The following is a 23,193-nucleotide window of genomic DNA, read 5'->3' on the forward strand; positions in this document are numbered from 1 at the left end:
ATTTGTCTTAATAGAAAACTATAACGAAGTGTTGACCGGGAAATATTAACATGAGCCCCATTCCTCCTCCTCCTGTTTTTTGTTTTGTTTTTTTTTTTTTTTTTGAGGAATAAATATGGTGACTTGAATGTAGCAAAATTAAAGGAATTTCACTCCAAAAATAAACAGGGGCTTTCATCTCCATAGTAGTCGCTCTTCCTCGTCTACGATTTATCTGTCGGAGCCCTAAATCCTAGTATCCCCAAATTCAACAAGAATTCCCTCTTCCGCAACTCTGCGTCGGATCCTTCGATAAATTCAAACCCTAATTTGCCGCTACATTCATACTCGTATTCAGCATGGCGGGTATGGGCGACGGCTACGTAGGCACGGCGCAGGACGCCGTCAGGATCAGGCGGCTGGAGAAGCAGAGAGAGGCGGAGCGCCGCAAAATCCAAGAGCTTAAGAACAAAACCGCCGCTTCTGAAGGCCAGCCTGGCCTCCTCCAATTCGGCTCCAGTACCTCCGAGGTATAATGTCATGATTTCTCTAGGACCCTAGGAAATTTTGCGTCATGATTGACTCGCTGCTCTTTTACGTATATAAATGGTTAATTCGGAACTTTAGCGATGAAAGATGTTCTAATGCTCCGGAAAGCATGATTCGCTAGATTTGGAGCCTATTTAGCTTGAACGGAACTGAAATCATTGATGCATTCTGTGTTTGGGTGGTTTGAATTTGAGTATTCGTTTATTGTTCAGGTATTGGAGACTGCATTCAAGAAGGAAACTGTTGGTCTGGTCACCAGGGAGCAATATGTTGAGAAGGTATGAATGGTTTATTTATCTTTTGTGATTCTCTCACCCCCTTTCTCCTGGATGTTAGCGGTTATGTAAATGGTTGCTACGGGTTGCTTCTTCAAGCTACTTTGTATAAACACACCAGCACGACCTATTCCGTATCAAGGGAAACAACTTCCCAGTCAGGCAAAAACCAGATGGTTGTAGTGGTGGAGAGGAGAGAGTGGTGGTTTTGATGAAGGAGAGCAATAGTTAGAAGGCTTTGGTGATCCAGATGGCTGTGGTGGTGGTTTTGATGGAGGAGGAGCAATATATTTAGGAGGCTGTAATCACCAAAGAAGACAGTTTTTTTATATGTTTGGCAAATATTATGTTTTTTGAAATTTAAAACCTTAAATTGTAGGATTATTTACCGAGGGATCTATTATGCTTGAAAACAAACATAATTGTCAGGTGTGGTTGGGAATTGAAAAAAAAAATGTTGAAGAAAGAAAAGAACATGCGTTTCTCTAATGAGAGGTGAACGCCTTGCCTGTTTATGCAGCATTAAATAATTGTTCCTTGTGCTGCAGAGAGTAAATATCAAGAATAAATTTGAAGAGGAAGAGAAGGAGAAGCTCCTAAAGTTGCAGCAAGAGTGAGTTGATGTTTTTTTGTATAATCGTGACTGTTAGTTGGTGTCTTAGTTTTATTTTGGATCTCTTTTTTTTGGCAGGGAGGAGGAGCTTCAGTTACAGAAATTGAAGAAGCGGAAAATAAAGGCAGACCCAAGACTGTCCTTTGCTGATGAATTTGAGAATGACAATGAGGAGGAAGAAGAGGAAAACCGTAAGCATCTATTGATTGTACTTCTGGCTCTGTTTATTGTGTTATAAGCCTGTAGTAATGAAATTTGGATGTGCATGTACAAATTCAGTTGCTGATTATTTTTTTGTTTTAGTACTATACAGACCTCCTTGTTATTTTCCAAGCCCCTTGTGTCAGTTGATAGCTTATTTTACATGTCTGAGTTACTGGAATGCTATTTCGTGTGCACATGCAACAGTTTCACAAAGTAGAGTGATATCTTCCATTTTGATGTATGAATGTGATGGGGCAGCAGTTTATTTTTTGGGACTACTTTGTATGTACATGGCTTGCTTTGAATATTTTTTATTTTGTTAATGCTAAATGATGTTGAGCTTATTTTTTCTTTCTTTCTTGGGTTTATTGGCACGACTACACTTTAAATTGCAAATTGACACATTGTACTGTCTTTATCTTTGAAGAAAATGATGATATCCGCCAGAGGTTTGGGAAATATGGAAAAGATCCTACAGTAGAAACCAGTTTTTTGCCTGATAGGTTGGGATTTCTCTCCTCTCATTTCCTGTTGAACATGTCTGTTTCATGCTCTGTTGGCCCTATTTGAATCCACATGCTTTACTTTTCGATCCTTTACTTATAATTGGCCTTTGGAGTTTGAAGCATACTCTTACAGTGAGAGAGAGGCGGAGGAACAAGCTGAGCGTGAACGGTTACGAAAACAGTGGCTTCTTGAGCAGGAACAAATCAAAAGTTAGTAGTAGAGTCTTACATGCTTCCATTTGTTTTAGATTTCATTATATACAGTATTCTTAGTTTAGTACATTTTTCTGGTTTCTTTTATAGATGAGCCTCTTCAAATCACTTACAGCTACTGGGATGGTACTGGCCATCGACGGGTGATCCAGGTTTGGGACTACTCATTACTTTGGATCTTAATTCAGTTATTCCCTTGGCTTCGGTTATTTTTTTATACCTAGATGATTGGTGAACTTTATTTGCGTTGTTTGTTTGCATGTACCAGGTACGGAAAGGTGACGCCATTGGGGAATTTCTTCGTGCTGTCCAGCAGCAGCTTGCTCCTGAATTTCGAGAGGTTCGAACAACTTCAGTGGAGAATCTGCTCTATGTTAAAGAAGATCTCATTATTCCACACGTAAGAGCTTGATGAGATGAACCTACTCTCTCCCCCATCTCTGGCTATAATTGCCCAAAAGATCTGAAAACAATTTTGTCCTTTTCAGTTTATGTTACTCTAAAAGATGTTGAAGGTTTCCAGCATGTGCTGTACTTATTCCTGTCTTTTTTCTCTCTTTCTGTTGCAGCAACACAGTTTCTATGAGCTGATTGTAAACAAGGCCAGAGGGAAAAGTGGACCGGTAATGCCCATTTTCTTAATTCCATTTCAACTTCACTGTATATTAGCATATTCTTGGTATAACTCGTTAAGAAGTTGATAATGAATTTTAAAATCATCATATATTCATATGATCTGTATCTAAGATGCATTTTAGGTTATACACTGATAGTTTACAATGTCTTCGACTTACTTAACTAGATGTGGAATCGCTAGCCATTATATTGGTTTCTTGTTGCAATACAATGGAAGTCAGCTTATTTTATGAACACTATGAACCTCCTGGCCCTAGTATGTTGAATATTCACAATATTCTTTTGTACCCCTCTTCAATTGCTCAGTTATACTATTGTGCGTTGCCATCTGTAAGGATACGTTTTAATAATACGACGAATACAACACTTTATTTTCTTACCAACATTTGCACTTCCAGCATATCACTTGAAAGCTTCTATGCCAAAGATTTACCCTTGTACTCACAAAACTTAATAAAACATCAGTTTTTGGTTTTACTCGCAGCTTTTCCACTTCGATGTACATGAGGATGTTCGAACCACTGCTGATGCAACAATCGAGAAAGATGAGGTAAGCACTTGACCTTTAGATTGGTTGCTGGAGTTGTAAACTGGTCCTATAGGTTAATAATCCTGCCTATCGAGAATATTATCTTCTGCATGTCTAAAAACTTTAAAGAGAGCAATTCTATACCTAGTTTCTGATTTGCATTACGCTAGTTGGTTTATGCAGGAAAGCATTGTCACAGACTCATACTTGATTCGATTAATTAACTGAAACAATTGAACTCTTTTTTCAACAGTCACATGCTGGTAAAGTTGTGGAGAGGCACTGGTATGAGAAGAATAAACACATATTTCCAGCTTCAAGATGGGAGGTACTCACTCGCTCTCCTCTCTCACTCTCTTTCACACACTCTCTCTCTCTCTCATGTGGATCTCTTTGGCATGTGCATGTGTCAACTACCTATTGAATATTGATGAATCGGTTGCTTGCTGTTGGCGAACTGTAAATAATCTCAAGAACATTATCTTCTGCTTTAATAATAAAACAAAAGTAATTGTTGGTTGTTCTGCTAGACGTTTTTCGCTCCCACTGACTACAATGTGTTAAATTGTATATTCGGTCTGGATAGGATTAAGCTCTTATACAGTATATATGTTCACTCATTACTTAATTACCTAATGTAAATTTGAATCTCATTCCTCATTACTTGAGACGCATGTCGCCTTTCTCATTGCATTTGATCTTAGATACGACAACACACTCTAAGAAAGTTGTGCCTGCTGTAATATGATTATGCTGAAAAATGCAAACATGTATTCTTTGCCGAACTGCTTACCTGAACTGCGTCTCCTGGTTTCTCGTGCAGATATATGACCCGACAAAGAAATGGGAGCGATACACAATACACGGGGATTGATTCAGACAACATGCAATTCCTTTCAAGTTTCTCGTATATTGCTTAAATTCTGCCATCTATTATACTGTGGAGTAACTCAACTGGAATTAGTACTGAAATTGTGTCTTGTTTTGCCTAGAGCGAGAGAGGCTTCTGAATATTGCTTTCTCTCTCATCTGATGATGTTGGCGTACCAGATTTGCTTGTATCACTCTTATTTTGAGGGTGACAATATGGTAGTAATACGTTATGTGGTGAATTTCTTTTATTGGGAGATTAAAATACATTTTGAATTGTAACCATGGATTGAAATTTTACAAGGTTTAAGTCGAGTATTTATTCATTTGTGCTTGGTTGAGGTCGTATCTTAGACTTGAAGCTCTGAAATTTATTAGTTAGCTTAGCTTAGAAAATTCGTTTGTTTAATTTGGGCTTTCAGTGACGTAATTTACTGATTTATTTTTAAAAATATGTATATAATTAAAGAGCATATGATAAAATAAATATAATGTACATCTAATGTGTTTATAGTTCTTATCAAAACGCGGACAAAATTTGGCAGAGCCATTGTATTGGAGTAGTATTTTTTTTTATATATATGCTTGTATAATTTTTCTATACAAAATTGTCACAAAATTAAGAGGAAAAAAAATCATCATGACTTCTCTAAACAACAAAGGAAAATAATCCACTATAAAATTTGAAATTCTGCCAACTGGTTATAGTTAATTAATACTCCCTCCGTCCGCCAAAAGTATTCCACAATTACTATATTTAGCGTCCGCAAAAAGTATTCCACTTTCCTTTTTAAGCCATGGTCCCACCATCCACCTTTATATTTTATCCTTACAAACACTCTTTATTTACGAAAAACCCACCCCAAATTCAATCTCAACCACACATCTCATAAAGTGGTGGAGTCCTTTCTCCACTACATCAATATCATCACACATTTTATTAAACTCCGTGCCCGGCCAAAGTGGAATACTTTTGGCGGACGGAGGGAGTAATAATTATTATTGATCATAAAATTTCAATTACAGTACTTTTTTGACGCAATTAAACCGAATAAAAGAATCACATACATGAAATGAAATCTATCTCTTCCACGTAACATGAAATTACGGTTTAGTCCTTCCAGTCCTGAGTCCACGCGTTAAAAAGGAATTTCACGCTTCTTGGTCTTCACGCACACAATTCCCCTTCTCTCTCTCATTTGGGGCAAAAGCCATTAATAAAGGGTATCAAAAATGACAATTAGGGTTTTTCTGGTCCTCGCGCTGCTCATTTTCTCGTCATCACTTCTGCAAGGTAAGTAATTCGGATCCAAATTCATTTCATTTCTTGATTACCTCTGTGTAATAGCTATGCTCGATCTTATTCGAGGATATTTTGTTTTTTACTGTTTAAGTATTGGTCAATGCCTCTATGCATGCACATGCACATGGAATTTTGAGCTGTAGCTTGAATTTGAAGCTGATTATGATTATTATCTTGCATTGCGGTTTTCTCATTGCGCGCTTAAGCTAGATCGAGACTGCATTTTCATGTTTTTTTGTTTTTATTTTGATCGTTAAGCTAGTTTGGGCAATTTATTTATTTTGATTGTAATTTTTTGGTGAATTTTGGTTCTGTGCGGTTTTATAGATTTGAGTAAGTGTCAGTTGTGGAGTTGATGCTGTAGTGATGATTGAGGATTTGAATTTATGCTGATTTTTTTTTTCCGTCAGATTCAAAGTCAAACGGGGGTTTACTGATTTTGCTATCGTTCTCATTCCTTCCCGTTGCTGTATTACTCCCCCATTTTAGTGCAGAGTTCCCTTGGTCCATTTTTGTACTGATTTCCAAATTATGGATATCTGTTTATTGTTTTACCTTTTGTATCTATATTGATCTGTGAGTTGGTTCCTATGGTTTCTTGTTTGATGCTTCAGTTTGAGAATGTGTATATGTTCATTTTGCTTTGTAGTTGCAAGATGTGATCCAGATTCTGATAATGAAGCTGTTGAATCAGCTGAGGATGCCGGGGATCTGGGGATTGTTGGTGAGGATGTTCAAGATTTTGGTAGTGGGAGTTTTAGTCCAGCTCCGGAGGTGGAAACTGTTTGCGTTTTCCCTAAGAATCCCTCAAAAGGTTAGTTACTACTTTAGTTGGATTTTCATCTCGGCCTTTTATGACTTGGGCTAGAGTTAGCTGGTGTATTCATTTTTGTAGAGTAGCTGATGTAATCTTGTTCTATCTATTGTTTGTAACTTGCTTTCTGAGTTTTTTTAATTCATTTGCAGCTGTTGTAGCTGGTGAAGAAAGTGAACTTCTTGTTGGAATTAAAAACGATGGTAATGCTTTTTCTCTGCATGGCTGTTTAAGTGGTTGTATAATAATTTATTTTTCTGAAATTTGAATGTTGCTACATAATTTCTAGATTTATTCTTTTCGAGTGCTACCCCCTGCGTGCTTCCTTCCCTCCTTTTTCAACTCACTCTATGGTGGTTGTTGCAAAATGTATCTGATTTTAGACTTGATGTATTTGGATATAATGCAGGGGAATCAACTATTAATGTCATTGCCATACAGGCTAGTGTTCATCTCCCTTACCAACATCGCTACTTGCTCCAGAATCTTTCTACGCAGGTATATTTTGTGCCTTTTAACTTTTGATTTTGTAATTTTGTATGTGGATAGTATATGGAAGCGTATCTGAAGTCACTGGACTATGATTATATGGATCAGCTGTCAAAAACCTATCTTACAGAGCTTCTTATGTCATTTTATAATTATGTGGATAGCATGCCACTGGAACTTTTTCTTGACCATCCAGTTCCTTTGATTTATTCCAGTTTAAGTGATGACCCCCTTATATATGTGGAGCAGCTAACTAATGGAAAAAATGCATGCAACTCTGTAGAAATCTCATGTAAAATCAGATGTGATGACACATGTGTGATTGATATTATTTACTTATTCTTGGTCCCACATTGAATGGTGAGAGCATATAATAATCTTTAGTAATTCTGGATACTGTTGGTGGTGGTACCCTGTAGATTGATATCTAATGTTACATTTAGCTTTTTTGAACTGCCTACCATGATTTTACCTACTATAAACATTTCTATGATAATGCATCAGGAACTTCCTAGTGGCTAGGAAATCATAGTCGCAGGCTTGCAGCCTGTTTATTTTCTCCAGGACTTTGTTGATGATTTAAATGTTTTGATTTGCTAGACTTTTAACAATGCATCGGTTCCCCCGTCAGCTCAAGCAACTTACCCTTATATATATGGCGTAAGCAAGTTCTTACAAGTAAGTATGCAGAATAGTTAAGTGTACCTTTAGATTTACCTTTGCATTTTGAGGTTGGTTTAATTTTCATGGCTTCGTTTTCCCTTAATGCTGCAGTCTGGTGAGTATGATCTTGTGGGAACTATTGTTTATGAGATCGGCCAACAGCCTTACCAGAGTACATTCTACAATGGGACAATTGAAGTGACTGAGCCAGGCGGCATGTTCAGTGTTGAATCAGTGTTCTTGTTTTGCCTTGGAATAGCCCTTCTTGGACTTCTTGGATTTTGGATACGCGGCCAAATTCAACAACTATCCAAGGTGAATACTGGATCTTTCGCTAAAGCTGTATCTCTATCGTGTCACTATTTTTGTGTAAACATCTAATGATTCCTTCACCTTCTCTTCTCAGAAAACTAAGAGGGCACCGAAGGTGGAAGTTGGAACTGGAACAACTGATGCCTCGATGGATGAGTGGTTGCAGGTTTGTGAGAGCTCTCGCATTCTTTGAGTTTGCTATTACAGTCCTTTTTTTCTTTCTTTCTTTTTTTAAAAGGATAGAGTTTCCTGATCTGTGTTCATGTGTCCAGGGAACTGCATATGCTCAATCTAACTCGAACAAATCGAAGAAGAAGAAGTAGACGCGCACTTCCAACCAGTCCGCTATGGGTGGCATATACCGGAGGAGGTGTGCAGCAGCGGTTTGGAGAGACAGGCTCAAAATGTACGAGGAAGGTGTAAAGATTAAGTAGTTTTATGAAGAAATGGCTATGAAAGTTACCTGCCTCACTGTTGTAGCATGAGGAAGACAGTTTTATGTTTTTCTCTTTGTTAGATACAATTCTGGAATTTGAGCCAAACCAACTGAGTTGACTTCGCGAAGCTGAATTTTTTGTAAAATTATGAGATTTTGTTAGACTATGGTTTTTCTGTCTTTTAATTTCTTGGAACTTTAAATTTGCTTAATCGTTTTAGTGACACATATTTTCGGTTTTTAATTTGAGCCTCACTCGTGAGACTTGTTACAAATGGATCGTTTTGGCATTCTATTATGAGTTAATTGCCTATAAATACGCAAACTGTACTTAAATTTTGGTTTTTAACTAAATTTATTTTTTTGGTCAAAAAATACATAAACTTTTAATTTTTTGGAATTTGACATGACCCCAAAAGTTCGTTGGCCAATAAGTTGATTGTCTGAATTCTGATGGCCAATTTGAAGGTATAGTTGGAAAGCTATTGACGTTATCTTTCTAATGATACTTATATTGTTGGATTTTGGTAACCGGAAGTGGTCGAAAAAAAGAAAAAATATAGAGTTTTGTGACCTCAACTTTCATACCATTTTTTTTACCACTTCCAATTATCAAAACCTAACAATATAAGTATCATTAGAAAGATAACATTAAGAGCTTTCCAACGGTACATTCGGATTGCCCATCAAAATTCAGACAATCAATTTATTAGCCGACGAACTTTCGGCTCCGGTCAAATTCCAAAAATATAAAAGTTTATGTATTTTTTGACCAAAAAAATAGATTTGGACAAAAACCAAAATTTGAGTATAGTTCATGTATTTATAGGCAATTAACCCTTCTATTATTTGCTTCATATTCATTATTGCATATTGCACAAAAAAAAAAAAAAAAATTGCTGATGAAGCCTATCTCAAGTGGCAAAGTTGTTGAGGCATCTAAAGACTCTCTTTTGTGAGAGGTTTTGGGTTCAATTCTGTCTGCGTATGAGTAATTTTCTCACTTTTGTGTGGGTAGTGCTCCGTCTGCGTGTGGATTGCTTATTTGATTATATATTAGATATTGCAAAAGAACTTCTAACGTTTTTACAAAATATACATGTGTAGGGATGTCAACTGAACCAATCAATTTGATTTGGGGCTAGTTAAGGAAAATTTCGGTCGATCATGTCAATCCACTCAATTTATACATTCTCTTATCATATACGTAGTTGTCGGAGAATTATTCGATCAGTAATGGACAATTCAATCAATAATCCGGCGATTAAATTATCCATGACTAATCAGATTATCCTTAAAAGTTGATTGAATTTTCAGTGATTATTGATAATCCAACTAATAATCAGCTAGTAAAATCTGATCAACCACGAATAATCTGATCGATAATCCAACGATCGAATTATGCATTAGTGATCAGAATATCATCCAAAAGCTAGTAAAATCTTCAATCATTATCATGCACATGGTATTCGATCAGGTTTTGGAGGATACCCGATCACAATGATCGATTCGATTATCCTCCAAAAGCTTATTGAATTTTCAATTTCATGCACGTTGTATCATGTAAACGGATACCAAAAATTAAGTGCAAATCATTATCAATCATTGGAAACTTTTTCACAATTTTTTTGTTAAAAAAAATACGATCTGTCATATGTGTAATAAACTTTGTGTCAATATATCATTGAAAACTCTTTCACAATTTTCTTTTTAAAAAAAAGATACTATCTGTCACTGTGTAAGAAACTTTGTGTCAATATTGAAGGGTATTTTTGTCCATTCACTTATAATTTGAATAGATTTAACATGGTTTTATAAGATGGATAAACCTAGGAAATGAGTACTTCCACCTATTACTATGTTTTTACTTTATTCAAAGGGAGGGTTTGGTTGTATCCGTCAATACTCATGTACGAAATAAATACTAGCACGAGTAATATTTTTGAGATATCATTTGCGGCGATTAATCCACTATAAATCACATCAATAAATACCACTATTATTAAAAAATTAGAAAAAAGAAGAAGGAAATATCACTATAATTTAATGTTCAACTGCCTCACCAAATCACGATGAAAAGAAAGGTTCCTCATAATTGCATCTTACAACTCAGGAATTTATTAGATATTTTTTTGGCTTTGAGAAGAGATGGATAGACAAACCTCATCCACATTTTTTTTTCTTTTTATATTATGGAACTATAACCTAGTTTCTCATTATTTTATATATATTAAAAAAAAACTATATACATATATCGAGATAACGGTGACAATTACGCGCCTTCATTTTAGTTAAGATGCAAATTTATGATCATTGATATGAATGATATGAATTTATGATTGTGAAGCCAACATTTATATTAAACTTGACATTTTGTAAATCATACAGAAGAGTTGAATAAAAAGTCTTCTTTATGATTTGATATGTCCTAAAAATTATCTATTCCATTTTACTTTTATATTTTATTCTACAAACGACGGCCCCTTTTAATGCGTGTGTTCACATTTATAATGCGCATATGTTGCATTTTGTTTTTACTAAGTATCAATTAAATGAATAAAGAAAAGAAAACAAATTGAAGGACTAATCTTAACATCAAATTAATGAAAGGAGAATAATTTTGAATTAGTAAACAATCACAGAAGATTGTCATTTTCTAGTTTTCAAACGTAATACTATATGTTTGCATGTGTCTTTTAATATAAAAGTCTACTAAAATATGAGCATGTGTGTTGGCCTAGTGGTAAGAAGTTAATGCGTAAGACCTCAGATATGTGGGTTCGAGTCCTCCGTCGTGCGATTTAAAAAAAAAATCTTTATTTATTTATGTAATTTATATAAAAAAAAAGTCTACTAATTTTTTTTTTTCAAATTAAATAGTATAACTTTCTAAACAAAAATAATAATAAAAGTAAAAATATAAAAGAATAATTAGAGGATGGGGGAATTGAAATTTGTATATAAATATTGACATCGATTTGCCAATGGTCAAGGCCATTCCATTTCGAAATAATATTTAACTTTTCCGCATTTCAAATTAAATGTTGTCGACATGAAAATTGAGGTATTAAAAGACAAATCTCACTCGAGGGACCCAAAGACTTTCTTTTATGAAATGTTTTGAATTCAACCTCGTCTGTGTGCGGTATAATTTTTCCACTTTTATGTGGATATTGTTCCTACCTTTGTTCTACTTACGTGCAATTATTTTCTCACAATTGTATGATGCAAAGGTATCCAGTATGTGAATTACTTATTTAATTATACTTAAATATCTCTTATAATTTTAATTAAAAAAATAAGACAAATCTCACTCCTCAACTCAATCATTAATTGATTAATTTATGACCTATTAATATCTCAAACGTTTAAGCAATCTACATGCCTTACAAAATTTGGAAAAAAGGACAATATATTAATTGATAAAATTTGGATTAAATTGATAACCCAAGCATTAAATTGTATAAAATTGACTACAACATTTTCATATTATATCTCTTTTTTTGTGAAAGAACAAATTATTTTAAATATTACGTATTGTAATGGTGGGCTCGAACATGAGAATATACACTAATCACACTATTATTAGATCAATACACATACTAAATCTTATATTTTATTATTAATAATAATGCATACTAAATCTTATATTTTATTATTAATAATAATGCATATAAATTACTGAACTTCTAATAAATTCTCGTTTTGCACATAGATTTTTAAATCTTTATTAAAATTATTCAACCATCAATTTTCTCCTTTTACATACTTGCCTATTTTTCTTTGTGATGACATGACATAAATATACTCACTTGACATAAATATATATGCTCGTATGACGTAAATATGACCGTGTGAGAAAATGGAACCGACATCGTATTATATAGTTGAATGGAAACGACGTCGTTTCATTAGAGGTAAAATGAGAGAATATGCAAAATGACAAATATATATATATATATATATATATATATATATAGGGTAGGGTTAATATAAAAACCCCTCTTAAGATGAAAACTAGGAACCAATTTAAAGCCATTGATTTAAAAAAAATAGAGGGCTGAGATTAAACTACAGATGCACAATTTCGATTGCATAGATGCATAGTTTCAATTGCATAGATGCACAATTTCGATTTGCTTGAGTATTTTGCATTGTTGGTTTCAATTGCATAAATTGCATATTTTTTAAGTGCACAGTAAAATATAATAGATGCACAGTTTCTTTTGTTGACTAAATCATAACCATTAGATCTAATATTTAAAAGGTCAAGATTAGGTTCCTAGTTCTCATTTTAACAGAGGTTTTTATTAGAACCTCTTCATATATATATATATATATATATATATATATATATATATATATATTAGTTGAATAATTTTAATAAATATTTTATAATTTATGTGCAAAATGAAAATTTGTTGAAATTTTAATAATATACTCCCTTCGTCCCGCCCAAGATGTTACATATTCCTTTTTTGGCCGTCCCAACGAAGATGCTACATTTCTATATTTGGCAAAAATAAGGAATTTTAAACATTTAATTAACACTAATTAAGTATTTTCTTATTATCTTATCTCTCATACTTTATCATTTTATTACATTCTCTTCCTTATTTTATTACTTTATTACATTCTCTCTCCTACTTTATCACTTTATTATTACACACTTAAAGCATTAATCTACAACTCCTTAAATTCTGTGCCGAAAAGCAAATGTAGCGTCTAGGCCGGGACGGAGGGAGTATATTCAAAAAGCCCTATAAATTAAACCTTTTGAATTCATTAGTCAAATAGCAACTTATTTTATTTTATTTTTTTGCATTAATAGGGGGTGCTGGGACCATAATTTGTTGCTAATAACTTCAGACAAGGTAAGTAAAACATATTTACACATAATAATTATAGATTTCTAATTAATAAATATTTCGTATATATTGCACCAAAACGAAATTGTACGTAAAACATATTTACACATAATAATTATAGATTTCTCGTCCTTGAAAAACTCTATAATGCTAAAGCCACCATAATTCATATTCTGACACACAATATTTATTGCATCCAAAGATTGTACGTCTCAGTAAATTATTATGTAGGAGAGTACAACTCATCGAATAATCCGATGTAAACTCGCGTAATTAAATTTGTGAATAGGCAATTTATTATTTAATCGTTCTTTTTCTTAATAATAATAATCATGTCAAACAATAATACTATTATTAGTAAAAATTGGGCTCAAATTTGAAAACATTTTAATAATGAGGTAAATTCATTGTCCTATTTTTTTGCATGAGAGTTTTGTAGCTGATATTTAGATATTTATTGTCAAAACTTAAAATTAATTTAATGTTTTTGAATCACATTGTTTGTATAGTCATCTCATATTGTCAATTTCGTGGTTGCAGAAATGAAAATTCAAATCGAAGAAAATTAAGCTCTAATTTCATTGCACTGACTATTAACTCAATTTCTCAATCGTGAACGGAAGGACATGATCGGAATGTTGGATGAATGTCTAAAACTCAAGTTGAAAACTCGTTCAATTTTTTATTATTTTTTTAAAATTGTTACACCAAAAAAAAAAAAAAACACACACACACACACACGCACACATACACCCACACTCTAGCTTTTTAGGTGACTCGAACCTCCGACCTATTGATTAGGGGAGAAACGTCTTACCAACAGTATGTACTTCATCGTCAAACTCGTTCAAAAAATTAGAAGAGATGAATTTATTACAAATGAAGATGTTAAATAAGACATTATATATATTAATTAGTAAAACGTTTTAAAAGTTAGATCTCATTTTCAACCAGCATTATGATTTGAAAAGCAATTATCTCCTATATATTATTAACCATAACACAAATTTCTTGGTCAAATTAATTAATAATGATTAATGGAAATAATATATAGCTCCCCAAATTAATATGGTGGATGAAAGTGGAACAACATACACGTGGGAGTTGTAGCAAGTATTTAAGAATTAGCAACCTTAATTAGTTGAAATATCTTTTTCTTCAACCCCCACTATCAGTGCAAACCAAACATATGCAAAATATATAGTATAATGTTTTCCAATAATCCGTTCAAACTTAATTTAGGGTTTTCGATCTTAGTTCATTAATATTTAATAAGCAAAATTTGCTTATAAATTCAACCGAATTAATAAGTTCATTCATAAATTAATTATAATATACCCTAGAAAGAAAGACAAATTATTAAAATTAAGCTCATATTTTCGACCAAATTTATAATTGATAAAGAGACAATTGTTCGAGATTTTTTTTTTTAACACTTAAAGAAAAGTTCTAACACGCTTCAACAATTTGTACGTTCGATATTAATTACTCAATACATCATTACATTGTAGCTACCATCATTTGTACTTATGTGAACGATGTAATTAAAACTTGAAAAAGTAATCATACTAATTAATTAATGTAGATTATGATTCAAACTATAAAAAATTATTTGTTGGCAAATGTAAACATTTAAGTTGATTCATGTGAATTGCCGATAGAAAGAAAAAGAAAAGCCTTATAAATGAGTTTTTTTTCCCCCCTTTGTTTTCTTTGTTCCTTTCTGCTTCCCAACTGTGTCTATTCTAAAAAATATATTATTGTTAATAAAAAAAAAGTGGAGAAAAATGCTGTCAATTCATCAATGCCATAAAATTTCCACAACTCATCAGCCCCCCACCTTCTTCAATAATTAAAAAAATATAGCAAAAGCAAAAAAAGAAAAAGAAAGAAAAAAAGAGATTCTATTAGGTGAGAAAATGGAGGTAATTAAGTTGGTTAAGATATGTATATATACAGAAAGCAGTTGAAGCCTCATTAAATGATGATAATGGCCTCTGCTAAAGCTCTGCATGTGGTCACATTCTCATGCTAAATAGCTACTCCATTTTTTATTACTTGAAATTAACTTAAATTTACCCAAATCCAATTGTCTCGTACAAAATCAAACATTTTTGTTACACCAACATATATATACAGTAGTCATGATATAATAAAACACACAACATATAGATGATATTCAAGCAATTAATTAAATTCTTCTTTCTTTTGAAAAATTCTAGGTTAATTATTTTATAATAGTTTTTTATTTAGAGTCATGATCAATGGGACCTAACCTCATGTGATGTCATTTAAGATCAGTGTCGGTTTGATTAACTTAACCAAAAACCACTTTCTCTCCAAAACATGTGTATATATACACTGTCATTTGTGCTTCATTTTCATTCAAGAAATCAAAGCCCATTTTGATGATATATGGTTCAACTCTAAATACTTTTATTTGAGTTGAGAGAGGCCCCCAAAGAAATGAGGGTTGATTCCCTTTGTCAGAGCTTCTTGCTCTTGTCTTTATTGTTTGGTGCAGTGAGTTTGTGCAGTGCAGATGACAAGACTTTTGAGGTTGTCGGAAGCACTCAGTGTGCTGATTGCAACTTCAAGACTTCCAACGCCTTTTCAGGTCTCTCTCTCCCTCTCATCAAATGTGTGTGTTTTCTTTATCTAGCCATGCATCTCTGCATGTGTAGTTCTTGAATCATGGAGTTGGGTTGGTGGTAAGAAAAATTCCCATGCTAGATTTTATTTTATATGTTCAAAATTTGATATAGTTGGTTGGTATAGTGTAGATGAGTACGTGATCGAGATAGATATTTAATCGAGTTCGATGAAATTTTTATTTTCTATAAAATAATACTCAATTTGCCGATAATATCATTATCAAAGTGGACGTCACATATTTTTTTTAAAATGGTGGATAATAATAATAGTGGATATTGTTGTGAACGAAGTTTGTGGATTCTACTGCTATAAATGGAAGTAGCAAAGATATTGTGAACGAATTAAAACTGTAAAAGTGACGGTGATATATTGTGGATAGAGGAAGTATATTCACTCATGTTATGAATTTTACTCATACTAGATTCAACTGCATTTTATTATTGAAATTACGTCAAACGATTGACATATATGCTGCAAATTTGGAAGAAACAAATTCGACTTGGTAACCATATAGTATAATTCTAAACTTTGTGTTATCTTATAATATAGTCTTATTTTTGACCGGTGGGGTGGATTTGTGCGTAGGTCTTCGCGTGACCATTGACTGCAAGCTCAAAAACGGCGACACGAAACGGTTCGGAGCGGGCGAGCTGGACGAGCGAGGCGAGTTCAAGGTCTCGCTCGGCCAGAAGCTCGGAGAGGAATGCTACGCGCAGCTCCACAGCGCGGCTGCCGTGCCCTGCCCCGCCCACAACGGCCTCGAGGCCTCCAAGATCGTGCTCAAGTCCGAAACCAACGGCAAGACGAGCTACGCCCCGGCCAAGACCCTCCAATTCTCATCCACATTGTGCTCCTCCAAGACCTTCTGGCCGCCCTACTTGAAGCACCCTCCCCTCCCTCCCCACCCATGGTTCAAAAACCTCCCCAAGCCCACCCTACCGCCCTTCGGCCACCCTTGGCCCCCTCTCCCGCCCCTCTACAAGCACAAGCCACTCCCACCACCCGTTCCCGTCTACACACCTACGCCAAAAGCACCCGTGGTCAAGCCCCCCGTATACACGCCTACGCCAAAACCACCCGTGGTCAAGCCCCCCGTATACACGCCTAAGCCTAAACCACCCGTGGTCAAGCCCCCGGTCTACACACCTAAGCCCCCTGTCTACACACCAAAGCCAAAACCACCCGTGGTCAAGCCCCCGGTCTACACACCTAAGCCCCCCGTGTACACACCTAAGCCAAAGCCACCCGTGGTCAAGCCCCCCGTCTACACGCCAAAGCCAAAGCCACCGGTGGTCAAGCCCCCGGTGTACACGCCTAAGCCAAAACCACCGGTGGTGAAGCCCTGCCCGCCAATCCTGAAGAAGCCACTCCCGCCACCGGTGCCCGTGTACAAGCCCCCATTGCCACCACCAATCAAGAAGAAGCCCTGCCCGCCTCTCCCATTGCCACCACCGATCACGAAGAAGCCCTGCCCGCCTCTGCCCAAGCTCCCGCCCAAGTACTTCCACCACCCGAAATTCGGGCACTTCCCGCCACTGCCTCCAAGCATCCCCCTTCATTGATCATTTCCAACAAACCAAAAGTGTAATTACTACTGCATTTTCAGCAAGATGTTATTATGCCTAAGCTGTCAAATAAAAAAAAATGTTAGTATTTATTTCTCAGGTAATCTCAAGGGAGATAATGTGTGTTTGAGATGAAAGAAAATGTGAGTGCACAGGTCATAGGAAACACATCATTGATGAGAGATTTTATTGGGTTTCCCTTTGTATTTGTTTGAATATTTGGTTTGATATCAGATGTTTGTTTATTTTCCAAATTTGCAGCTCCCATTTTTCTACAAGAATTTGAATTTTTTTTCTTTCATGATTTAATTAATTAAGTACTATATCTGCATAGCATAGAATGAACTCATGGAAGTTGGAACTGCTACTTTACTATACATAGATTCAACATTAAATGAGGCAATGTGCAACCATATATCCCAAAACAGTAAAAATTGGATCAAGAAAATGATAAACCACAGTGCTATGATTTAAAATAAATCTTTCTGATAAAATGCCCTTGAGATAAACTAGTACTTCCTCCGTCCCATTACAAATGTCCCATTACATTTTGGGCACGAAGATTAAAAAATATATAAAACGTAGATAAAATGAGATTGTGGAAATTATTTAAATGTTAGATATAAAGAGAGAATATATTGCCAAAAAATGAATGAGACATTTGTAGTGGGACATCCCATTATGGAAAGTGAGACATTTGTAATGGGACGGAGGGAGTATAACTTAAGAGTTAATTAGTACTCGATTCCATCCATCCCTTGACGACGTTGATGGCTATCGCGACGTGCCTCATTGCCATCCCTTCGTGGATGATGATGGAGCACGACGTCGTTTTCAATATCTAGCTGTCCGCAAAGCAGCAGGAACAGCTAGTTAGGTACACACCAGAGCTAACTAAAAGAAACTATCTTATTATCTCTACTTTTGTTGTAGTTATTGCCCAATACAATCTCAAAGTTTTCTTCACATTCAATGTGTAAAATAGCTGGAAAAATCAACTCTCCTCTCTCTCTCTCACTGAAAGAAACAGCTGTTTATGGTAGAAAAGTCTAACCTTTGTGAATACTTTTACTCCATTATGGTTAGTTATATATGCCTCTGTATAAGGCTCAACAAGGCTCTTGTCGAGTTCCATCACCAAGGCTCGTCTCGCGTGGGAGATGTAATGTCTCAAGAGCTTATAAATTATCAACGTATTTGTATGATTAAGCTTATATAATCTAGGGAGAAAGTTGTGAGTTAGAGAGAGAAAATTGAAGAAAACTTGATCAAGAAAGAGATTTATAAGCATGGATGGACCTCATTTTTCTGCTATTCCCACATATATAATGCATACATGATAAATATATTTTTGTACTCCAAAACTAAATAATATACCAAATATGTTCTTAGCTAGCAAAAGTAGCCATTCCTCAAATACTCAACATGGTATTAATTTTCATCTTTTAGCTCCCAAAAAAAGGATGAATTCACCTAACATATGGTGCCATTTATTTCTCAAATTTAGCTGTGGATTGCATTTGCATAGTCAGTAACTAAGTTTCAATGCTGATTTTAAAAGACAAAATTTCTATCAACAACAAAGCCGGTGCCATTGCTCTAGAGTTTATTTCTCAATGGGACCTGCAGCATGAAGATCTCATGCAAGAAAACTATTCCAAGTTGGCTCTTGTAGTATAAATTAGCCACCCGAATCATTCACACTCTCACACATTCTCGGCAATGGGGCTTCGAGTTAAGTTCTTGGTCATCGGTGTTTTCCTCCTGTCGACTCTTGGCTCATGTCGAGCCAAGAGCGCGACAGTTAAGGTAGTCGGCCTTTTGCACTGCATCAAAAATGGCTCTAGCTGCAGCAATTCATCCCTAGGTATGAAAAATTGTCCCAATCTTCCATTTTTGAATCCTTGTAGTCAATTTTTTTCGGGTTATTCTTAAAAAATAGCTCCAATTTTGATAATATGCTGACTTTTTAGTCCGAATTTATTATTATTACAAATATATAAGAGTGTGCATGCATCTAATCATCTAGTCACCTTGATATGCTATTTGCAAAAAAATTGATTCTAAGTTATAAACAGAACAACGAAAATAAATATATACTACTATGTTATATTTGCAATGATTATAAATTCGGAATAAAAAAGTAACTACGATCAAAGTTGGGATTATTTTTTAAGAATACTCATTTTTTAAAAGTTGTGGTGACTTGATACTATATTTGTGGGCCCGCAGGGTTTGAAGTGATGGTGAGATGCAAAGCGAATGAGATGATGGCGCAGGGAAACGGAGGTGTTGATGAGCGTGGGAAGTTCAATGTGACGCTCTCTGCTGAGATCGCGGGGGATTCGAGCGCCACGGACGGCTGCTACGCGAAGCTGCAGAGTAGATCCGGTGCGCCCTGCCACATACAAGCAGCGCAAGCTGCCTCGGTGAAAATTCTAACCCACTCTGCTGCGACGCAAGCGGTAAATGTTAGTGCGCCCACCGTAATAAAATTTTCACCTATTACATGCCAATCCGCCTTCTTTTGGCCCTTCCCCAACATCACATTCTTCGGCTCCCCGCCGCCGCCGGCGCCGGAATATACCCCTCCGCTGGAAAATTCAACTCCGCCGCAACCATCATATAATGCACCAGCCCCATCCCTTCCGCCGCCGGAACTCGAGGCTCCATCTCCGTCGCCGGCGCTGGCGCCGCCGCCAACTTACCGAAACCCTACCAATCCAACAATCAGAAGACCATCTCCACCACCACAAGCTCCTCCTCCACAAATTCCGCCGCCAACTTCTACCCCAGTTTACAGCCGGCCGTCACCACCTCCACTTCCGGCGGCGGCGGCGGCGACGCCTCTCAATGGCCCAATTCAATCCCTAACTCCGCCCGGACAAACGCCAAATTCAGCTCCTCCACCCGCTGTGATCGCTCCAGCTCCACCAACTCGAGCATCATCGGCAGCAGCGGCGCCTTCAGCCGGAATATCGATCCCCCCGAGGCGGAGGCGGCCGAGTCCGATTCCGAGAGCTCCGCCGATTCCGCGGCTGCCTGTGACGCCGAGTGTGCCGAGAAAGTATTTCAATCCGCCAAAGTCAAGAACCAAACCTCCAAGTTCCGTTTAAAACATACCGATTCCCTCATTTAATTACTCCACTATTTAATTAGTGTGATTTTGCAATTTTTTTTTTTTTTGGCTTTTGTATTTATGGAATACTAATAATCATGTGTTTTTTTTTTTTTTTTGAGGGATAATAATCATGTGTTTGTTTAGTGTCGAGGGAGAGTTTAATTTGCATATTCAGATCAATAAACTGATTTGTTTTTTGTGCTTTGATTAAAACATTGTCTTATCGCATATTATGTGCGAATGTCATCCAGTACTATTCCATAAATAACACTAATATTTTTAAATAAAATTTATTATAATATTATATTTAACTTTTATTTCAAAAGGTTAAAATTAATAAAATAATTATATACTCCAATTTTGAATTCATCGATCTTAATAATAAATCAATTGATTAATAAAAGTGAATTAAATGATCTTTCCATCCAAAAAAAATTACTTGTTTTTTACAAATCGAAAATATATATATATATACTTGTTTTTTTATATATAATTCTGATTGGTCCAAAAAAATATACTTATTTAATATTTCATTATTTAGTAAATACCACACTAATGCCAATGAGGCCTAACTCAAGTGTCAAAACTGATGAACCAAAACTTCTTTGTGGGAGGTCTTAGGTTCAATCTCTCTCACATTTATGTAGTGTAAAGGTCTCATATGCGTGCATGTTGCTTAAAAAATGAATGTGCCATACTTTTGGTGGACATCCAAAATGACAAAAATGTCATACTTTTCGTGGACGAATGAAGTATAACTCTCTATATTACCCCTTATTGATATTTTGCACTCACCACTTAACCAAATTAATCAATTTATAACTACAATAAAAATTAGACTTTTATTCCATTCATAATACATTCAATTAATTTATTAAAATCATGTCATTACGAAATAAATCTATTCGATGGTTACAAAATAAAATTAAAGCATACAAAGTTGATATTGTTATTGATATTGAACAAAAAGAATGAAAATGAAATAAAAAAATAAAATTGGAACATCAAGTGCATGCGATACTAAATTTCAAGTAATTGTTGTAGGCTTGACTATTATATCTCGTCGACATGAAATATGCATATTGATGCACGATAGACCTAACTTATTATTTTGTTGATTAAAACAAAATATATTATAGTATAGAACATGAGTGATTTTTTTAAGAAAAAAAATTATATAGCCATATAGCTAGGTAAAAGCAGGCTCATTGTGAAAATTGTAATTACAAACTTTTAATATTTCAATTTTGAAGAATTTAATGTTTTTTGGATTGGATTTTTACATTTTTCATGTTAGGTCTCGATTTGGTTTTGGCAAACGCAATATGCCAATTGACATGCATGCAATTAAAACAAGGAAACACGTCATGCATGTGCTCATTAATGCTTAATGATTATATTTGCATAAATTTTGTTTTATTTTTATTAAATAGTATTCCGTAATTAAGAGCAGTACCGATTTCTAATTAGTTGAAAGAAACAGCTCTCTCGAATGCGCTATAATTTAATACTATTATTTATGACATATATTCGGTTGATAGTTATTTGTTTTCAAATCATTTTTCTTTTTCTTGATAGATAAGTAAATTTTTAAAAGTTGTGTGAAGAAGAACTCAAACTTAAAATTTTTTACCTCAATTTTTTAATCATTAAACCAATGTACGCACACAATTCCATCCTTTTCTTAGCTCGCTAGAAGCTTGTGTGTTTTTGTAAATTATAATCTTTGTATATTTAGATTCTCTTGCATTAAAAATTCATTCAACTAATTAAGTTGCACTATGAATTGTTTGATTTGGAATAAATCGTATAACTTTCATTCATTTTCAATTTTGCATTGATTGCATAAGTTTTCTTTTTATAAGAGGATTGGGCATATAGGTTTTGGGATCAAATTTAGTCATGTGGCTAGAAATGTGAGGCATGCATGTGGGTAATAAATAAGGTGAGACCCATTTCAACTAAGTGAAGATGGCCAGCCTTTCAATAAAAGTAAATACTACTGATAAGGTGGTTGCATACTTTAACAATAAACGATAAAAAAAAAAATTATAATTTTTCTAGTTATAACTAAGATTTGATTTCATAAAATGTTAAGATGCTTGCATTGTTTGAGTTATTTTTATGGTCAAAATTTTATAAATTACTGAATTTTGATCAAATTTTAGTTTTGCATACAATCTTTAATGTTTGACATGTTAATTATTGAACTACCGATTTAATCAGATTTTGCTAACACTCAAAATTTTTGTCAAACTTATTGCTGATGTGGCTGACTGAATATTTGGTGTTGTTTCTGTCAATTGATTGAACATGCGGTAACGATTACGCCTTGTAAATTATTCGGCTAGCCACGTCAACACTAAGTTCGATCGGAATTATGATTGTTAATAAAATTAGATTAAATCGATAGTTTAGTAATTACCGCGCGGAATATTAAAATTTTGATATAAAATCATAATTAAATAAAAATTTTATAATTTATACTTCATCCGTCCCAACGAAAGTGGTGCGCTTCTTTTCGACACGGGATTTAAGGAGAATAAAATTGTAATGTAAAAGTGTGTGGGGCCACATTGTTTGTAGTGTAAAA

The 23,193-nt window shown here is 34.8% G+C and overlaps 4 protein-coding genes across 5 annotated transcripts; all 4 read left to right on the forward strand.

Moving 5' to 3' along the window:
* Nucleotides 1-109: 109 nt before the first annotated feature.
* LOC131005514 (protein XAP5 CIRCADIAN TIMEKEEPER) lies at nucleotides 110-4,700 on the forward strand. Of its 2 annotated transcripts, XM_057932524.1 has the most exons (12): nucleotides 110-509; nucleotides 741-806; nucleotides 1,352-1,416; nucleotides 1,495-1,607; nucleotides 2,048-2,123; nucleotides 2,260-2,336; nucleotides 2,430-2,491; nucleotides 2,608-2,739; nucleotides 2,909-2,962; nucleotides 3,460-3,525; nucleotides 3,758-3,832; nucleotides 4,328-4,700. In XM_057932524.1, exons 1-12 carry the CDS (start codon nucleotides 339-341, stop codon nucleotides 4,376-4,378), a joined length of 1,008 nt encoding a protein of 335 aa, XP_057788507.1. In that variant the 5' UTR covers nucleotides 110-338; the 3' UTR covers nucleotides 4,379-4,700. The 2 variants fall into 2 exon arrangements, with proteins under 2 accessions (XP_057788507.1, XP_057788508.1); XM_057932525.1 differs by lacking the exon at nucleotides 4,328-4,700 and having other exon boundaries at nucleotides 112-509; nucleotides 3,441-3,525; nucleotides 3,758-3,836.
* Nucleotides 4,701-5,449: 749 nt separating this feature from the next.
* Nucleotides 5,450-8,577, forward strand: LOC131005515 (translocon-associated protein subunit alpha). The gene is made up of 8 exons (XM_057932526.1): nucleotides 5,450-5,668; nucleotides 6,327-6,491; nucleotides 6,644-6,694; nucleotides 6,901-6,989; nucleotides 7,581-7,658; nucleotides 7,755-7,958; nucleotides 8,050-8,121; nucleotides 8,228-8,577. The coding sequence occupies exons 1-8, from the start codon at nucleotides 5,608-5,610 to the stop codon at nucleotides 8,276-8,278; spliced, it is 771 nt and encodes a 256-aa protein (XP_057788509.1). The 5' UTR covers nucleotides 5,450-5,607; the 3' UTR covers nucleotides 8,279-8,577.
* A 6,806-nt stretch (nucleotides 8,578-15,383) lies between these two features.
* On the forward strand, nucleotides 15,384-17,733 carry LOC131005518 (repetitive proline-rich cell wall protein 1-like). Its single transcript, XM_057932527.1, has 2 exons — nucleotides 15,384-15,876; nucleotides 16,500-17,733. Exons 1-2 carry the CDS (start codon nucleotides 15,726-15,728, stop codon nucleotides 17,474-17,476), a joined length of 1,128 nt encoding a protein of 375 aa, XP_057788510.1. The 5' UTR covers nucleotides 15,384-15,725; the 3' UTR covers nucleotides 17,477-17,733.
* Nucleotides 17,734-18,849: 1,116 nt separating this feature from the next.
* On the forward strand, nucleotides 18,850-20,813 carry LOC131005519 (pollen-specific leucine-rich repeat extensin-like protein 3). Its single transcript, XM_057932528.1, has 2 exons — nucleotides 18,850-19,346; nucleotides 19,712-20,813. Exons 1-2 carry the CDS (start codon nucleotides 19,202-19,204, stop codon nucleotides 20,593-20,595), a joined length of 1,029 nt encoding a protein of 342 aa, XP_057788511.1. The 5' UTR covers nucleotides 18,850-19,201; the 3' UTR covers nucleotides 20,596-20,813.
* The last annotated feature ends 2,380 nt before the right edge of the window (nucleotides 20,814-23,193 follow it).

This window comes from Salvia miltiorrhiza, chromosome 1, assembly GCF_028751815.1.
Source record: "Salvia miltiorrhiza cultivar Shanhuang (shh) chromosome 1, IMPLAD_Smil_shh, whole genome shotgun sequence".
In the NCBI taxonomy this organism is placed as follows: Eukaryota; Viridiplantae; Streptophyta; class Magnoliopsida; order Lamiales; family Lamiaceae; genus Salvia; species Salvia miltiorrhiza.